A 17,160-nucleotide genomic window follows, 5' to 3' on the forward strand; every position below is an offset into this window, starting at 1 on the left:
TGGATAAATACTCCAGGTTTTACTCCACATTAAATGTGGCAATTGGATTGTTTTTCTCTGACTTAATCTTTTTTGAAAATTTTACCTGTTTATCTACCTTGCCTTTGAAGAATGTTAAGGAAAACGAATTCTGGAAAGTCAGCTTGGCTTTCAACCAGAAACTTCCCTTGACACAGAAAAAAAAATTGAAAACAAATAATGTAGTGAAAATGTACAAATGTTTTAATAAAATTTTTATCCTCAATAAAACTCTTACCATGTACTAGAAATTCTTATATACATAATATTTCATTTAAACTTTCACAGAAACTCCTTTTAAAGTAGGTATTATTTTTCTTTTGTAATGGTTGAGAAATCTGAGGTTTAGTGGAATAAGCATGTTTCCCAAGGAGGCATGAGGAATAATAGCAAATTTAGGGTAGATTTCCCATATAGGATTCTCTTGACCACAACATATATTGCCATTAAGATTTAGGTGTCTTAAATAAATTTATTTGTTTTTTTGTAAAAAATGAACGTGAAAAGGCAAGTACATGTACACGTGTGTCTGAGTGTGTTTATCTGTGTAGGCATGCCATCGCCAAGAAACCAAGGAAGCTTTTCAACCATATCCCACAACAATGACCTATCGTTGCAGACTTCATCTTTAAGAGCGTCCTTGGAGAACTGAATCTAATGAATTTCCCAAGCTCAGACACAGTCAGAAAATTCCCAATCTTAGATTCCAATGTTATCTAACATTGGTTAAATGGGAAAAAAACAAAGTAAACTGATTTTCCTATACACAAATTCACTGCATTTTATTATAGAAACACAAAATGTGAAGGGTTTCTCTGTAACATAATTCAACAATACAATTGAGAACAAGGAGCATTTAAAAAGTTTTTCTCTGCTGTATTTTCCGATTTTTTTCATTATTTCAAACTCTTATAAAACCCCAATTACTAGATTTAATTTGACAAGGCATATTAGCATCTTAAAATTAGGATGATAGGCATTGCAAATAGTTTTTTACATTGGAATTTCTTTACAAGTCAAATACATTGTGTAAATGGACAAGAACTGAACAAACCACAGGAAATCTTTTTTCAGCTGGGTACAGAGCAATTCCTTCTGAACCACAAATAACAGGTAACAAACTTGGTCAGGCTAAGAAAAGAAAACATATTGAACTAATACAACGTTAAAGCGGTAAAAATATGGGATTGATGTATGCATTTTTATTTTAAATTTGGTATTTCATTTAATTTTATTGAATTTGTCCTTTTTTACTATTTTTTCTTTTATTATATGGGCAACTTGCCAATTTTGAGGATAAACCGTACCACATTTGAGGCTATAGAGTATATTTGTCACAGAAAACATTGAATAGTATTTTCCCACATGCACAGAAAGAAATAAGAGATGTAAAATAAAAAGGCTTCTCTTTCTAAAAACCAAGAATCATCATTAAGAAATGTTGTTAGGTGAACAAACACAATAGATTCTTAAAAATTTATTCTTTTATTTCTGCCAGCAAAAGATTTAAATATAGAAATTGTAAATTTTCTGTTTCAATGAAATGTTTGTTATAACATTGAGCTTTAGAGAAAGAATACCTTTAAATGATACGCATACACAATTGCTACATTTGTCTGAATTTTGTCAAATATCATATTATAATTTAATGATAGGAAAGACTGGCTTTTAAGATTGATTCATAGATTTCTGAAATCAACAAGGACAAAAGAATCATGAACGAAAAAGAGCTGAATCTGAACTATCCTTCCTGATTGTGATAGATATCCAGAGCTATTTAGAATACTCAGATATGTAATCTCTTAAGCGCATAATGTGGACTGTAATCGTTACAAAAATATTTTAGAAATCAATTGAAGACTGTGAGTTTTAACTTCTTAGCAGCATATAGTTGACTTGTTCTAAATAAAGATATTGTTGTTCAATTCCAGTGATTAGAGACGGATCACTGACTTGGGAAAAGTGTTTGCATCCTGAGCACAGGATAAAGGAAAGTGCTAAGGACTGAGTCTAGAATGGATGAAGCCGTGGGGGAGTAGGTTTTACAATCCAATTCTACTGTCCCCGTTCCCATCACGCATTGTGGCATTTGATTTCTTAAGGTTAACATGGCCAACTCTCTGCACAGGATGCAAATCAATAACTGTGTCCCCCTTGTTTAAAGTTGCCAGAACGTCAGGAGACACTGTGGGATCCAATTTAGTAGCCACACCCACAGTGTGAGTTTATATTTTTAAAAGTCTAAGTTTCAAGCGAAGTGTTCTTTTGTTTCTTTTTCTTTTTTTGAATGGAGAAGAAAAACTGGCCAATTGCCATTCCTGCTTTTAAGAATAAGTAACCATCAGAGCAGGCCATAAAATACGTAATGGCAATAAAGACTACAGCTCAGCTCCACCGATAGATGATGTTAGCAACTTGGAAAGTAACCAATCTCTGAAATGAAATGGGAGGTGTGATCAAAAATAAGGAAGCAAAAATTAAATGGTAGAGCTGTTTTTCAAGGTAATATTTATATAATATACTCTTCAATGAAGACAGAGTGCATTAAAATGATAGGGCATTAGCAAAGATTGCCAAAAAAAATCTAAAACTAATGGGCATTTCCGTTAAAAGAAGCTAAATCTAATTAATCAAGAGAAAGGCACAAAAGCATTTAAAATGGGATGTTTGGAAACTAAAGAGTATCGTGCTAGTCTATGACAATTATGTACTATTAATTAGGTTTTAAAAATTATACCAATAATAAAAAGCATAATTTTGTCAATCTTTTAACGACTAATGAAATATAGATATACATTATAGATTTCTGAAATGTGGCTATCAAAAGCTGATATTAATGTAATTTTAAATACTGTTCTTATGAAGCTGTATCACACTAATGAAATTAAAATATTTTATTCTAACAGATGAGGCAAATTCAACCTTTTAATTGATTACTATACTTGTTGGGGAGCAGTGTTGCCATGTTGTAGCAGTCACAGGCTTTTGATTATTTTCACTTTTTAATCACAAACTTACTTAGTTGTTGAGCCCATTATAAGTAAGAAAAAATCCACTTTAGACGTATCACTAAATTAGGCAAAATTGTATGTATGCCTGCTAAACTGGTCAATTTACCTTTCGAAATTTCAGCAAAATGCAGTTTCTGACCTGCAGTAGGCCTATGTGCCGTCTTGAAATTTATGTTGAATATAAAATCTTACTAACTCTTAAATGAAATTTTATAAAAATCTCCCATCCTGCTCGAAAGGCTAGCTGTGCAGAGTGAGTCACCACCACTTACTTCTTTCTTGCTATTCATTGTCATCTGACATTTAATGCATTCCCGGAATACAAATTCACAGACTTACCAGCGGGCCCAGCGCACAACCTTTGGCGGTGCACGCTTGGACTCTGAAGGAATGTGAGCTCCAAGGAGCAAAGCCGGAAGCGTGACAGCTGAGTTCTGTGGAATTGTGAATTAATACACCGTCTAGGTAGAGTCCATAACTTGTGATAACACCTAGGAAGAGAATAATCAGCTTTCAGTATGACCACTAGACAACAGAAAAGAATGTTTTAAGGAAAGCAAGCACTTCTTGACGTGATTTCTAATTTCCTGGAATTGCTGAATCACAGTATCTGGTACTTCCCTTAGTCTAAACCCTATCTCTTTTCAAAGGATAAAAAAGGCTTTAAACCCATGAATATCAAGTTAAGCCAACTAATAGAGACAGAAATAGAACCCAAGAGTCCCAGGGTGGGAAGCTTTCTATGGCATCACATTAACTGCTGTCATTTGTGTTCCAGATCCAAAATGAATAAAGTACATTTATAATTTTTATGGCTTTCTAAAATGAATCCTTAATAGATGTGCTCTAGAAGTAGAATGACCTTATTTGTTAATGCATTATGCATTAATCAGGATGTGTCAGGCACTGTTCTAAGCACCTCATGTGGATGAACTCCTTTTAACCCTCTCTTCACAGTGCTGCTATAAAAGAGGCAGTATTATTATCACCATTTTCTAGATGAGAAAATTCAGGCACAGAGAGATTAGGGAACGTGCTCAAGGTCACAGAGCTGGCAAGTGTTGGAGTCAGGATTCGAAAGGCAATCTGTGTCCAGAGCCCATGTTCTCAATTCCAACCTTAAACCACCTAAACAAAAAAGCCTTCACAAATTGCACAAATCGCACAAATTACATTCATGAGACATACATCCATGAATGGGCTCGAGAAGCTATCGTTTGCTGGTTTAATTATCAACTAAAATTTATTTCAGAAGGAAAGTCATGACTATTTTCATGAAATCAACTCGTAAAGAGATGAGACATTAAATGGTTATTGAGTATAATCATTTGATTTATTCAGTCAAGACATTTTCATCAAAAGGAAGCTGGGATCTATGTTCACTGGAAATATAGAATCCCCAAACTGATTAAATGTTCTACCGCGGGAAACAAAACTTTGCTTACATGCTAAATTAGAACCTCTTTCAAAGTAAAATTAATTTCATAGTGGCCCCCTGAGTGTGTTCTTGAGGAGTTATTTTAAGTGTTTCTCTGTCGGACAGACTTCCCCACGGACAGAAGTTAGGTGTTTCTCCCATATACACCTCCATCATAGTGCTTATCCCCTTATCACATTATTAGGATTATTATTCCTTGTTTAATTGCCTGACATCCTCAAGGATCCCCAAGGCAATCTTGACTCTCCCTCACCTGTGTATTTCTAGAGCTTTAGCACCATGCTAAAACACAGTAGGCACTTAATAAATGTTAATTAAATGAATAAATTAATGAACCTGCAGCGTAAAAAAATATCAGCATCCAATATAGAATGAAAATCGAAGGCTACAGAAAAAAGAGATACCTAGATACCTGAAATATGAAGAGAGACTCGCTAAAAAGATGATATTAAAGCATAGCTCAGAGATAGCAGATTCGGGGAAGGAATGAGTTTTTGTTGCTGTTTGTTTTTGCTTTTTAGCGAGGAAGATTTGCCCTGAGCTAACATCGGTTGTCAATCTTCCTCTTTTTTTTTTTTTCCCTCCCCCAAACCCCAGTACACGGTTGTCCATCCTAGTTGTAAGTCCTTCTAGTTCTTCTATGTGGGATGCCACCACAGCATGGCTTGATGAGTGATGTGTAGGTCCACACCCAGGATCTGAACCCACGAACCCTGGGCCACGGAAGCAGAGGGCAGGAACTTAACCACTCGGCTGAGGGCCAGCCCCAGCAATGCGTTTTGAAACAAAAGACTCTAGCAAAGTCAAGGTCATCAAGGAAGTCCCTGATAAGGGCTTCTAGGACACTTGACTCTCAGCCTTATGAACATCAGATTTGGTCTTGCTAAAGTCTCGAAAGTAGATCAATCCTTATCCATCACCATATTAGGGATAGCATTACTGGCAGGACCATAGCGTCAGGAGCTCTTTCCCCAAGCATCCTTCTCTTCTGGCAGGGAATTGCTTACCTCTAGAACCTGCTCACAATAGTCCAGCAGCACCATCGTCTGCAAATAGAATGCCACGCCCATTGTCAGGATACCCCCCACGACACTGCTTTTAAGAAATCAGTTTATAGCAAAAGAAGTAGAGAATGAGCTAGCACCATGGAACTTACTCATCTTTCTATATATCTCATCAACCCATAGCCTGAGACATTGAGGAATAGACTCTTGAAGCCTACATTACAGCTCAAACTGAGTGACAACACCCTGTGGGTTGGGAGTTCCCACAGGATGCTGCATCTGCTTTGAACTAGGGACAAGTATTTGATGCTGATTTTTCTATAGTGAGAACACATGGGAATGGGAATAGAGAGGAGGTAGCCAGAGTGTTTCCTCTCACTGTTACACTTAATAAGCCACACAAAATATTCTTGTTTTCTCTACCCACAAAGAGGAATGCTTATATCATGGGTTGCAACCAAAAAACTGAGAATATTACCGGGCAATTTGTGATGCTCATGCAACTTTACCAATAGGCAAAGAAAAAAGTCACTATCTGGAAGGAGAAATTAGCTTCCAGCTGCATGCTGACACCCAGGACATTCTCAAGGGCATCTCTTTATCTGACCAGGTCCAAACATATAAGGATTGAAAGTCTACAGAAACCCAAGCCAGGACCACTACTGACACAGAGTCTTCAGTAATGAAGGTTTGGGTTGCCTCACTAGGTCACGAACCCCAAACAGATGAGCTACTGGCTGAGGGCAAAGGGAAGAAGTTGTAAATATCAACTATGGCATTAAACTAGTTATAGAAACAAGACTTACAGATATTATCATGTTTCATTTCTTGCTTATTACATAGAGATTTGCATATAATAACTAATTTTCCTCCTCCTTTTCCCTATTGATTTATATAAAGAAAGTTAATGGGTGTTAATTTACTTTAGTTTTTAAGTTGCAGAATATCCAGGTGGATTGTGTCTAAACTAAAGGAAATTAATGCCACCCAGATATGGAATACGGTGATGGAGGGTGAGAGCATCTTCACTGGTACAAAGCATAGTAGTACCACGTTAGGTGGAAGCATGCAAGGATTACTGTTGGTAGTGGAAGGTAATGGGAGGTAGAAGAGAGTGTGCATGGATGCTGAATTGCTAAGTTGGTTATTCATCTAATCCATCTAGTCATGGCCCGACCTCCTCGTGTCTATAGTCTGCTTTGTGTGCCGAGCCTGAGAGCCTAGCTACGTTTCCAGCTCTCTTGCTTGCTGGTTTCCTATCAGGTTTCATCAGTAGGAGACCCTGCTAGGAGGGCAGAAGCAGGAAGAAAGAAAACGTCAAGCTTCTAGCTCCAAGAGCTGAGGCCTTTGCTGGCTGTTGCTAGGTCAGCAAAGGGGAAAAGCAGCTGTGGCCTCAGGTGGTCCAGGCAGCAGAAGCATCTCTTCGGCATTTTCAGCTTCATCAGTAGTGGAATCTCAGTGGCACTTTGGCTCTGGCTGGGGCAGCATCTCTTGATGGTTCAAGCATCAATCAGCAAAATCCAGCAGCAAGCAGCAGCGGAGGCAGCTTTGAGGCTCCATCTCAGAGAAGTTAGCAGCACACTGGCAGTCACCCTTTCTGTTCTTCCTGTACCTGCTCCTTCTCCTTTTGTTCGTCCAGCTCTTCCAACTCCTTTGTAACCAACTCTTTGTATTAAATATAGTTTGTCTTACATACCTACCACATTTTCTGTTTGACCAATTAGATCTTGATCAATACATCCTTTAGGATTAAAGCTTTTTTAAAATTTAAATGAGCTAATACTTTTATAAAGCTACTGCTCTAACCCATTTCCCTTTTTGAAGATAACTTTGTACAGTTTCTCTTTCTTCCTTTCTTTGTTTTTTTTTTTTTTTTTCTGGTGAGGAAGATTGGCCCTGAGCTAACATCTGTTGCCAATCTTCCTTGTTTTGCTTGAGGAAGATTGTCACTGACCTAACATAGGTGCCAATCTTCCTCTATTTTGTATGTGGGATGCCTCCACAATGTGGCTTGATGAGCAGTGTGTAGGTCCACACCTGAGATCCAAACCCCTGAATCCTGGGCTGCTGAAGTGGAGTGCGCAAACTTAACCATTATGCCACCAGGCCAGCCCCCAGTTCTCTTTCTGAAAACAGGTCCATTTCCTTTATTTCCAGATGTTTGAGAAAGAGTCTTCATTTTCCTATCAGGTACCACCATGTCTCCACAAAAAAGTGCAGCTGCCAGCATCTGTTCTGCTTTATTCCACTGTGACCAACTATGGTAATTCTAAGAACACTTACCAAAAGGTTTTGATTTAATGTCACTTAATTCTAGACACACGAAAGCACAAATGAATTAAAACTAAGAAATGAAAGATACATAGTGAAAACTAACTAGTACATAGAAAATTTAAGAGAAGAAAAAAATGGATTAAAGTCAGTAGTAATAATAATGAAGAGAAATTATCATGTGCCAGGTCCTCTGCTAAGCAATCACTGAATCCTCACCAAAAAAAATCTTATGTGCAAATAATGTGTTGCAGAAGCTCTTAAAGAAATTGTTAAGACCCCTGAAATGCTATCTATTTGACCTGCTTTCAACATTGAAATAGAAAGTACCCAAATCAATATTTCCTTTTTCTTCCATAATTGGGAAACAGAGAATTTCTTTTATGCTAGGATTATGTGCATAATATCTCATTTATCTGACACATTGGGAAATGAGATATTTTATAGAAGTTAATTTTCATTATAGCTAAATCTCTTCCCTTAGGGATAAACTTTAAAAATCGTAACCATTTTTGAAGGAAATCTTTCTAGCAAGCGCTACACGCTTACCTGTCTTCTCACACAGAGTCTAACGAATACAATTGAAACATTTTGTGGTGACTCAAACTATGCATTATGGACATCAAAGACTATGTTCTCTAAGTCAGTAATACCCTCGAGGACTGGTGAGATATAGGATACCTACCCAGCTCTACCCTTAACGTCACTCCTTGGCTACACTTTATCAATTCTTGTGTCTGCCTTTTGAGTTCTTCTCCATTTTCCCTCAGTGACTGTCTCTCAAAAGTCACTTCTTTGACTACCTGCCTCTAGCAAGTCGACTCCCAGAAAGCTATGCTGGGAAACTGGATAACCGTGACATCTGCAACTATGGATAAAGAAATAATAGACAGTCACTGAGAGAAGGGCTTGGAGTAAGATGAGTACATGGCAAATGAGCTGAGAATGAAATTAAGTGAGATTTGTGACAGTTAACTCAACTGCTCAGACCCTTTTTAGTATCTAGGATGCATCCAAATTGAGAAGTGGATGAGCTGGAAGTCCAACTTCAAGTCAAGTGAGATCTCACACACACACACACAAACAGAATTACCCAGAATTCTGTAGGCAACCAATATTTGATAGCATTTGTAGGAGGGGCTAAAAGATCAATTGTAGAACCAAACTATAGAACCAGTGTACACTGGGTAAGTGTTGTCTACCCTCTAAGTCATTTTTCCCACTCCACTCTACCTCAAGCCCAAGACCAGCTTCATCACTGAGCCCTGTAGACTTTCCCTTCCAAACTGATCTTTCCCCATCTCCATGGCCACCTGGTCCATGCTGCCATCATCTCCTACCTGAGAATAATAGTCACCTAAGTCTTTTGGTGCATTATTTACGCTTCCATAAATTCATTCTTCATACTAGAGACAGAGGGAATTTTTCAAAACACATATCTGATCATGCCACACGCAATCAGTGATTAATCAGGGTTTCGCTGAGTACTAGCAACATGAGAGTTCCCCATCCCAGAATCAGGGAGCTGGGGTCAATGTGAGCAGGTCATGACAATGAAACAGACTCGAAGTGTTGTCGTTTGGTCCAGATCTTACCAGCCAATCACCAGATCTCAAGGTCAGGCCAAAATGGGATCCCATTGTGGTTGAGAGCTGGTCTCCACACATGCCCTCAAAAAGGGAGCTTGAGGCAAGTGTAGGCATTTCCCCTGATTTGGTTTGGGCAAGGCCGTTAACTGTAAAATCCTGAGTTAAGGACACACAGTCAAACTTCCTGGTAAATTTGTGGACAATAAGAGATATCATTTGAAAAGAACACTCTATTTCTTATCAAGATATGCAGGCAGATTTCATAACTTATTTTTATTAGTAGACATTTTGATATAAATAAAAATTAATATAATGTGAAATATTGCATAATTCAGTTCTAAAAACACAAGATTTAGTAAGTAATAAGTCAAAAATATCTATTAATACAACCATTTTCATTTACCTTAGATTTCAAAAGTGAGTAACAAAAACTAATGAATATACCTAGAGGCTTAAGGAGACACTTTCCTTCTGTGACTAGAGTATAGAACATGTATGAATAGCTTTGGGAAAAGTAAAATGATAAGTTCTTGAAATGTCACTTAAATATTTTGAAAATTATAAGACACTTTATTATTAAAAAGTGTACCAAACACTTACCTGGAGTCAGACAATGGGCTACATTCTTTATATGAATTATTTCCATCAACTTCGACACCACCAAGAAATAAGAACTGTTATTTGCCTTGTTAGAGATATAAGGGACTGGAGCCTTAGAGGCTCCAAAGTCATACAAATATAAATTCACGGGGGGGGGGGGGGAACCTGACAGTCTCCTCCCATTCCTGACACCACTTCTCGTATTGATTTCTAGCTAACTTTTGCTTCTAAAATATTTAGGAATTCCACTTAAATTAAGAACGGACGAACATACTCTGGCCCTAAAAGCAATTAAGATGAGCCTAACGAGGGGCCAGCTCTGTGGCTGAGTGGTTAACCTCGCATGCTCTGCTTTGGTAACCCAGCGTTCACCAGTTTGGATCCTGGGCACAGAGCTACGCACTGCTCAACAAGCCATGCTGTGGCAGCATCCCACATGGAGGAACTAGTAGGACCTACAACTAGGATATACAACTAGGTACTGGGGCTTTGGGGAGGGAAGAAAAAGAGGAAGATTGGCAACAGAAGTTAGCTCAGGGCCAATCTTCCTCAAGAAAAAAAAGTAAGCTCTATAAAAAAAAAAGAGATGAGCCTAATGAAGAGATTAACGTATATTTATTGGAAGTCAATTACCTGAAAGGTACCATCCTTGTTGCTTTGGGGGGCAGAAAGAATAACAAATAATATCTGCCTTTATGGAAGTAAGCAAAGGGTTAAACATAGGTCAAATGAAATAACAATCTGAGAGTTAAATAAGAATGATAAGCACCGCAAAAAACTTTATGCCCAACAAATGGCATAGACAGTAAGTACAGAAGCTTCGAGCGGGGAACAATCACTCTAGCTGACATGAGTCCTAAAAGCTTTTTAGAACAGCCAGGTCTTCCATAAAAGGTGAAATGTGAAAGGCAATGACTGAGGAAGATGTTTCTGGTGGGGAAATGACATTTACCACTGCAGGGGAGCAAGGAAGTGCAAGGTATAGTAAAGATATCCTGAGGAGTGCAGTATTTTGTTGTTTTTGCTGCATTAGGTTAAAGTCTAATAGTAAAAAAGCCTTCAAAGGGAGATTGGGACCTTGAATGCCACTCCAAGGAGTTGAGATTTTTACAATGCACAGGAGAACTGTTGACATTTTCATGCACTGAGTAGGGGCTTAAAGAGCCGTATTTAGAAAAATTAATCTAGAGTCACATATATAACAGACTGAAGTAGGAAGACCATGGAGGTAGGGAGAAGTGGGACAGCTAAAAATATCAAAAAGAAAAAATAAATAAATTTAAAGCCATCTTTTCCTGAGTAGATAGTAACTAGTTGTGACTGAGGCAGGGATGTGGGAATGCCACATTTCAGCAGGAGCTTTTGGTGTTTTCTAAGAGACAAATATCTTTTACAGTTGTTTTTTTATTTGAGGATGGTTAGCCCTGAGTTAACACCTGCTGCCAATCCTTCTCTTTTTGCTGATGAAGATTGGCTCTGAGCTAACATCTGTGCCCATCTTCCTCTACTTTATATGTGGGATGCTGCCACAGCATGGCTTGATGAGTGGTGCATAGGTCCAAGCCCGGGATGCAAAGTGGTGAACCCCAGGCCACTGAAGCAGAGTGCGCAAACTTAACCGCTCTGCCACCAGGCTGGCCCCTTTAACAGTTTTATATACTTTCTCTTCTTTAATAAAACAAACTTATGCTGCTTAGGGCTGGGACATGTTAGACTGCAATATGGTGTAACAATATCGCTGGTCAGAAAAGAGAAGGGTTGGGGAGCCGGCCCCATGGCTGAGTGGTTAAGTTAGTGCGCTCTGCTTCAGCGGCCCAGGGTTTCACCAGTTCGGATCCTGGGCGCGGACATGGCACCGCTTGTCAGGCCATGCTGAGGTGGCATGCCACGTGCCACAACTAGAGGGACCCACAACTAAAAATACACAACTATGTACCGGGGGGCTTTGGGGAGAAAAAAGGAAAAAATAAAATCTTTAAAAAAAAAAAGAGAAGGGTCTACCTTTATCAGAGATGGACTAAAGTGAGCCATGAAAAATACATAAAGCCTGCTAGCAAAGAACGAACTTACCTCTGTACTACTGGTTTAAAAGGAGATTGTTTTCCAGTTTGAGGATTAGAAGAAAAAGTCCTGCCTTGTGATGGAAGTGTATTGTATCTTGACTGTATCAACGTCAGAATCAGCCTTGTGATAGTGCACTATGGTTTTGGAAGATGTTGACATTGGGGGAAACGGGGTAAAGGGTACACAGAACCTCTGCATAATTTCTTATAACTGAATGAGAATCTATAACTATCTCAAAATATAACATTTAATTAAAATGCAAAACGGAAACTGTTGTATAGGGAAGCACGACAAGGAAGAGAGTCAGAGGACATTTACGCTGAAACGATAGCAACTGTATTCATGTTTTAATCAGGCACCATTTCATCCTGAGGAAAGATCTTTGAAAGTGGAATGAGTTTCACCCTCCCTTTACAGAGGAGAAAATCCCATTTTAGAGTAGTTTGATAGCTTGGCCAATCCACGTGGCTGGAAAGTGACAGAACGATGGGTTGGCACTGGAGAATTCAGAGTTTGCAGCGTATCCAACATTATACTCTACAGCTTCTATGTACCCATTTTTTTCTGGATTTTAAAAATTCTATAATAAAAAATAACATAGAAAAGTGCATAAAATATGCTATATTTTAAAAACAAATTGAAAAGCAAAAAGCGGTATAACCATCACCCAGGTTAAAAGATAGAATGTTGCCAGCACCCTACAAATCTCCCATGTATTCTTCATGATTCCAACAATTTCCCTCCCTCATAGATTACTAGGATGACTTTTTAAGAAGCATTTCCTTGTTTTTCTACCTAGGAACGGATCCCTAAACAATGTATTTAACTTTTGCATGGTTTCTACTTTATATTAATGGAATCATATTCTATATATTTTTTGCATCTCTTTATGCTCAACATAATATTCACTGTTTGGTCCATGTTTTGAGGCTGGCCATACTTCACTCACTTTCATGGCTGTATAGTATTCCTGTATGGCACAATTTATTTATTTATTCTGCTGCTGATCTTTAGGTTATTTCCACATTTTGGCTATTATATCAATGTAGCTATGAACATTTTTTTATATGTGAGCTGAGGCACATGTGTACAATTTTCCTAGGGTATAGATCCTGGAGTGGAATAGTTGAGTTATGTTCAACTTTACAAGATAATGCCCAGCTACTCCTCAAAGTGTATCAATTCCCATTACCACCAATAGTGCATATGAGGTTTCATTTTTCCATATCCTTAAAAAGACCTTGCATAGTCACACCTTTAAATTTTTGCCAGTACTATATGTGTAAAATTGTAATTTGTTTTGGTGTTATTTTTTATTGTCCAGCTTATGAAAGAGATTGAGCACATTTCCTTATGTTTATTAGCTATTTAATTTTTTCTTTTGTGAAATGCTTTTTCTGATCTTCCCCCCAGGTTATTATTGATTCCTAGAAATATTTATATATTGTGGACACTAGTCTTCTGACAGTAAAATGTGTTGTATATATCACCTCCGACTCTATTACTTATCTTTGCAGGCATTTAGTTTATAGTGCATTTGGATGAAAAGAAATGTTCTTAGTTTTAGTAACCTTTTTATCATTATGCAGATACCTCTTCATCTCTAATAATCCTGTTTGCCTGAAAGTTTCCTTTGTCTGATACTAAAGTAGCTACACCAACTTTCTTTTCTTTTTTTCTTCTATACTTTCAACCTGTTGGTTTACTTTCGTTTGAGAAGGAAAGGGTTAACAGCTGGTTCTGGGGGCCCTTCCTGTAGAATTGGGGACTTCTGAGGCTCTAACTATTGGCTGAATCTTCCGTGCAACACTAACTAACTCAGGATAAACGGGAATCCATCTGAAGACTGTCTACTGGACCAAGCACCTGACCTCATTGTCAGTGTTGTTCACGAGTAATGGTTAGTGGGTATTGATGAGAGGCAGCTGCTCCAAAGAATGGCGACTAGTCAGGCGCCTGGTAGCCTCATGGTGGTTTAAGGCTGTGATTTCATTCAATGACCTTCTATTAAGCTTTTAGAAAAAATGAGGGCGGGTTATATGTACTGACATGAAAAGATGCCTACTCCGTGATGTTAAGAGGAAAAAAAGTCAAAGTGTTGAAGAGTATACACTGCATGGCCAATTATTTTTAAGCATCTATTTTATGTATATACATGTAAATGATTATTCATTCAATCAACAAAGTAGTTATTGAGTGCCTGCTATGTCCTGGGTGCTCTCTTAGATTTTGGTGGAGAAAAACGAAGCTTCAGAAACAGAGTCAGGAACCAAAGAGTAAGGTCCCCCAGTCCATGCCTTCCCTTTGCGAAGGTCTTTCTCCCTCTGCACACGGCCTTTCTCTCATGACCGCATATCTTTAAAACTTGGTTAGGGAGCTCAAATTTTCTAAGTTTTTATTTCTCACCAATAAAATGGGGATAATATTCCTTGTCCTGATGGCCTGACAGAGTTAATGTGAGAATCAAATGAGTGAGCATATACGAAAGTATCCTACGAATTAAGTGTTAGGCACATAAAAGGCATGAACTTAGAGCTGTCCCTTCCTTCAAGGGTAAGTTAAAGCCTTATTTACTACAGGAATCTCTCTTTAGACTATCTCTTCCTATTTGATCCGTGCCACGTACTGCACATCTCTTGTGAAAAATAATGTGCGAATCTCCCAAAAATATGTTTTAGGCAGGTCTGTATTCCTTCCTGGTATGTTATCTGTCCTCGCCTAGCAGATTCCTCCCTACCCCAATCAAGTCAAGAAAGCACAGTGTGAAAAAACAGGTACTTACTAAATATCGTAAAATAATTTTTTTTTTTGAGGAAGATTAACCCTGAGCTAACATCTGCCACCAATCCTCCTCCTTTTGCTGAGGAAGACTGGCCCTGAGCTAACATCCATGACCATCTTCCTTTGCTTTATATGTGGGATGCCTGCCATAGCATGGCTTACCAAGCAGTGCACAGGTCTGCACCCGGAATCTGAACCGGTGAACTCCAGGCCACTGAAGCAGAAAGTGTGAATTTAACCCCTGTGCCACTGGGCTAATCCTAAAATATCATAAAATAGTTTTGAAAAAAATCTGCTGGCTTTAGTGGGTTTAGTTTTTGGTAGCAATCTGATGCCTCGGTAAATATTTATGGAGTACCAACTATGTGCCAGGCATCGTGTTACATGCTGGGATTACAGAAGTGATCGAAACAGTCCTGGTCCCTGGCTTCATACAACTTTCAATCTAAGTGAGAATACAGAGTAAGCTTGTGTGTGTGTAAAGTTCATTAAAGGAGAATCAGACGGAATGGAAGAAAAATGAGGAGGGGTATGGATGCTAATGTTGTCTGGGTGGGTTAGGGTATAAGGCTTCTTTGGGAAACTGATCTTTAAGCTGAACTTGGCACTTGGAGCTACTTTATCAAGGGGAAAAATGCCACAAACTATTATTTGATTAACTATAACAAAGATTTCATAATAATAACCAGAAAGCTTTCAATGAGATATCAATAAGTTGATTATTATTTTAAAAATTAACTATCACAGATTTATTAAACAGTTTGTGTCTTGAGCTTTTGAACGCGGCTTTCCTTATTTGCTTTAAAATGTCATGTTTCCAAACAAAGTTTAACACAAAGGAATTTTTCTTGTTTACTTTGGCCATTCTCAGAATGAAGGAAAGCATCTTACATTTATCTCTACATTCCACCTTCAAAATTTGGTGTTAAGTGTGGATTAAATGAGATTTAGGAATTAGTCAGTCTCAGCAGCAACCTGATGGCAACATAAATGACAACTGAGGACAGTTTAGTGAAGGGACTACTCACGAAGATACAGGTAGGGTTAAGGGAAAGCATCGAGTGATGATAATGCATCTCAGCTAGTGGTAGCTGGGACTCCTAGGAGACCATACTAACTACTTGACTAGGAGCCAGTAAACGTTCTTAAATTTGCAGGAGAAAGGATGGGAGCAGATTTAGGAACGTGGAGAAAGAACTAGAGTCCTAGGAAGGGGATGTTGGATGGGAGCTGTAGACTTTGGTGGAGGAATGCAGCCCTGGTACCCAGAGCCGGGCAGAAAGGGAACCAAGGAGAGTAAGTTCTGAGGCGCGATTCTCCTCCCACCCTCTCATCTCTTGCTGCTGCTGTCCGTGGACAAACCAAACGGAAGCCCATGGATGCTGCGAGTAAAGGTCAGTCTTGTAGGATGCAAGGCTGAGTGGAGAAGAGTGAAGAGTGGATCTAGAGACGTGAAGGAAAAATATCCAACATAAAAACAATTGTGGTAATTTATTTTATTATATTTAACTGTATTGTATTTCTTGTGCTTTTCTCTTGCTTATTCTTTAGTGCTAATAATCAGTAAGATAGATATAAGAAAATAAAACAATATCATGCCATGTGATAAGGGGGGTCAGGTTATTTAATCCAGTTACACAAATTCAGTTCTTTAGTGGATAATCCACAAAATGGATACTTCATTCTCATTGGCTCTTTAGCATAAGGAGTTTCAAGTTTATTACCTTTCTCTTTCCATAATGGTAGAAGTTTTAAGGTGTTTAATTTTCACAGGGAAGCTGGATCATAATTGTCCACAAAGCACATCCACTGGGATATATATCTTTGTGCCTCTTCATCATGTTATGTCAAATTGTATTTCCTATGGTGCTCAATAGATTGTCATATATAACCAAGGAAATTCAATACAAGTACAATACCATGTAAATTTAATACAAGGTATCTCTATTTGCACTGAACAATTCTGTTTACTGTAAGAATTAAACAACAATGCTTTAGTGTGTCATAAAAATAACATGCGTAGTGAATATAGATGCTCCAAACATATTTGTTTTCTCCAGTACAGCACAGCAATATGAATACCAACTGAGGGCTCCCCCCCAAGGTTCGGATGATGATTGAATGTGGCAGATAGCTCCCTGTGTGAATACTTGATCCTTCAATTAAAAAGGAGGAGAGAGAACAGTTTTCACATTGTGGAATAATGCCTTATTACTGTTCTGCTCTCCTAAAAATGGAAACAACGGAATCTAAAAAAGATGGTACTTGGGAAATTCTACCTGACAAACCGATTGGAGGTGTTTCATAAAAGTTACACAAGGTTTGCTCAAAACTGTCAAGCAGTTTTCCTATGTGATTCGCTGAATTCTATAATCCATTTCTCC

General features: G+C 38.2%; 1 protein-coding gene across 1 annotated transcript in view; it reads right to left on the bottom strand.

Moving 5' to 3' along the window:
- The window catches only part of USH2A (usherin), a 743,449-nt gene that overhangs the window by 310,084 nt on the left and 416,205 nt on the right, over positions 1 to 17,160 (bottom strand). The window contains exon 36 of the mRNA XM_070501449.1: positions 3,369 to 3,520. Coding sequence (XP_070357550.1) covers positions 3,369 to 3,520 — 152 coding nt within the window. The remainder of the gene's footprint in view (positions 1 to 3,368; positions 3,521 to 17,160) is intronic.

The sequence above is a fragment of the Equus asinus genome, chromosome 30, assembly GCF_041296235.1.
Source record: "Equus asinus isolate D_3611 breed Donkey chromosome 30, EquAss-T2T_v2, whole genome shotgun sequence".
NCBI classification, from domain to species: Eukaryota; Metazoa; Chordata; class Mammalia; order Perissodactyla; family Equidae; genus Equus; species Equus asinus.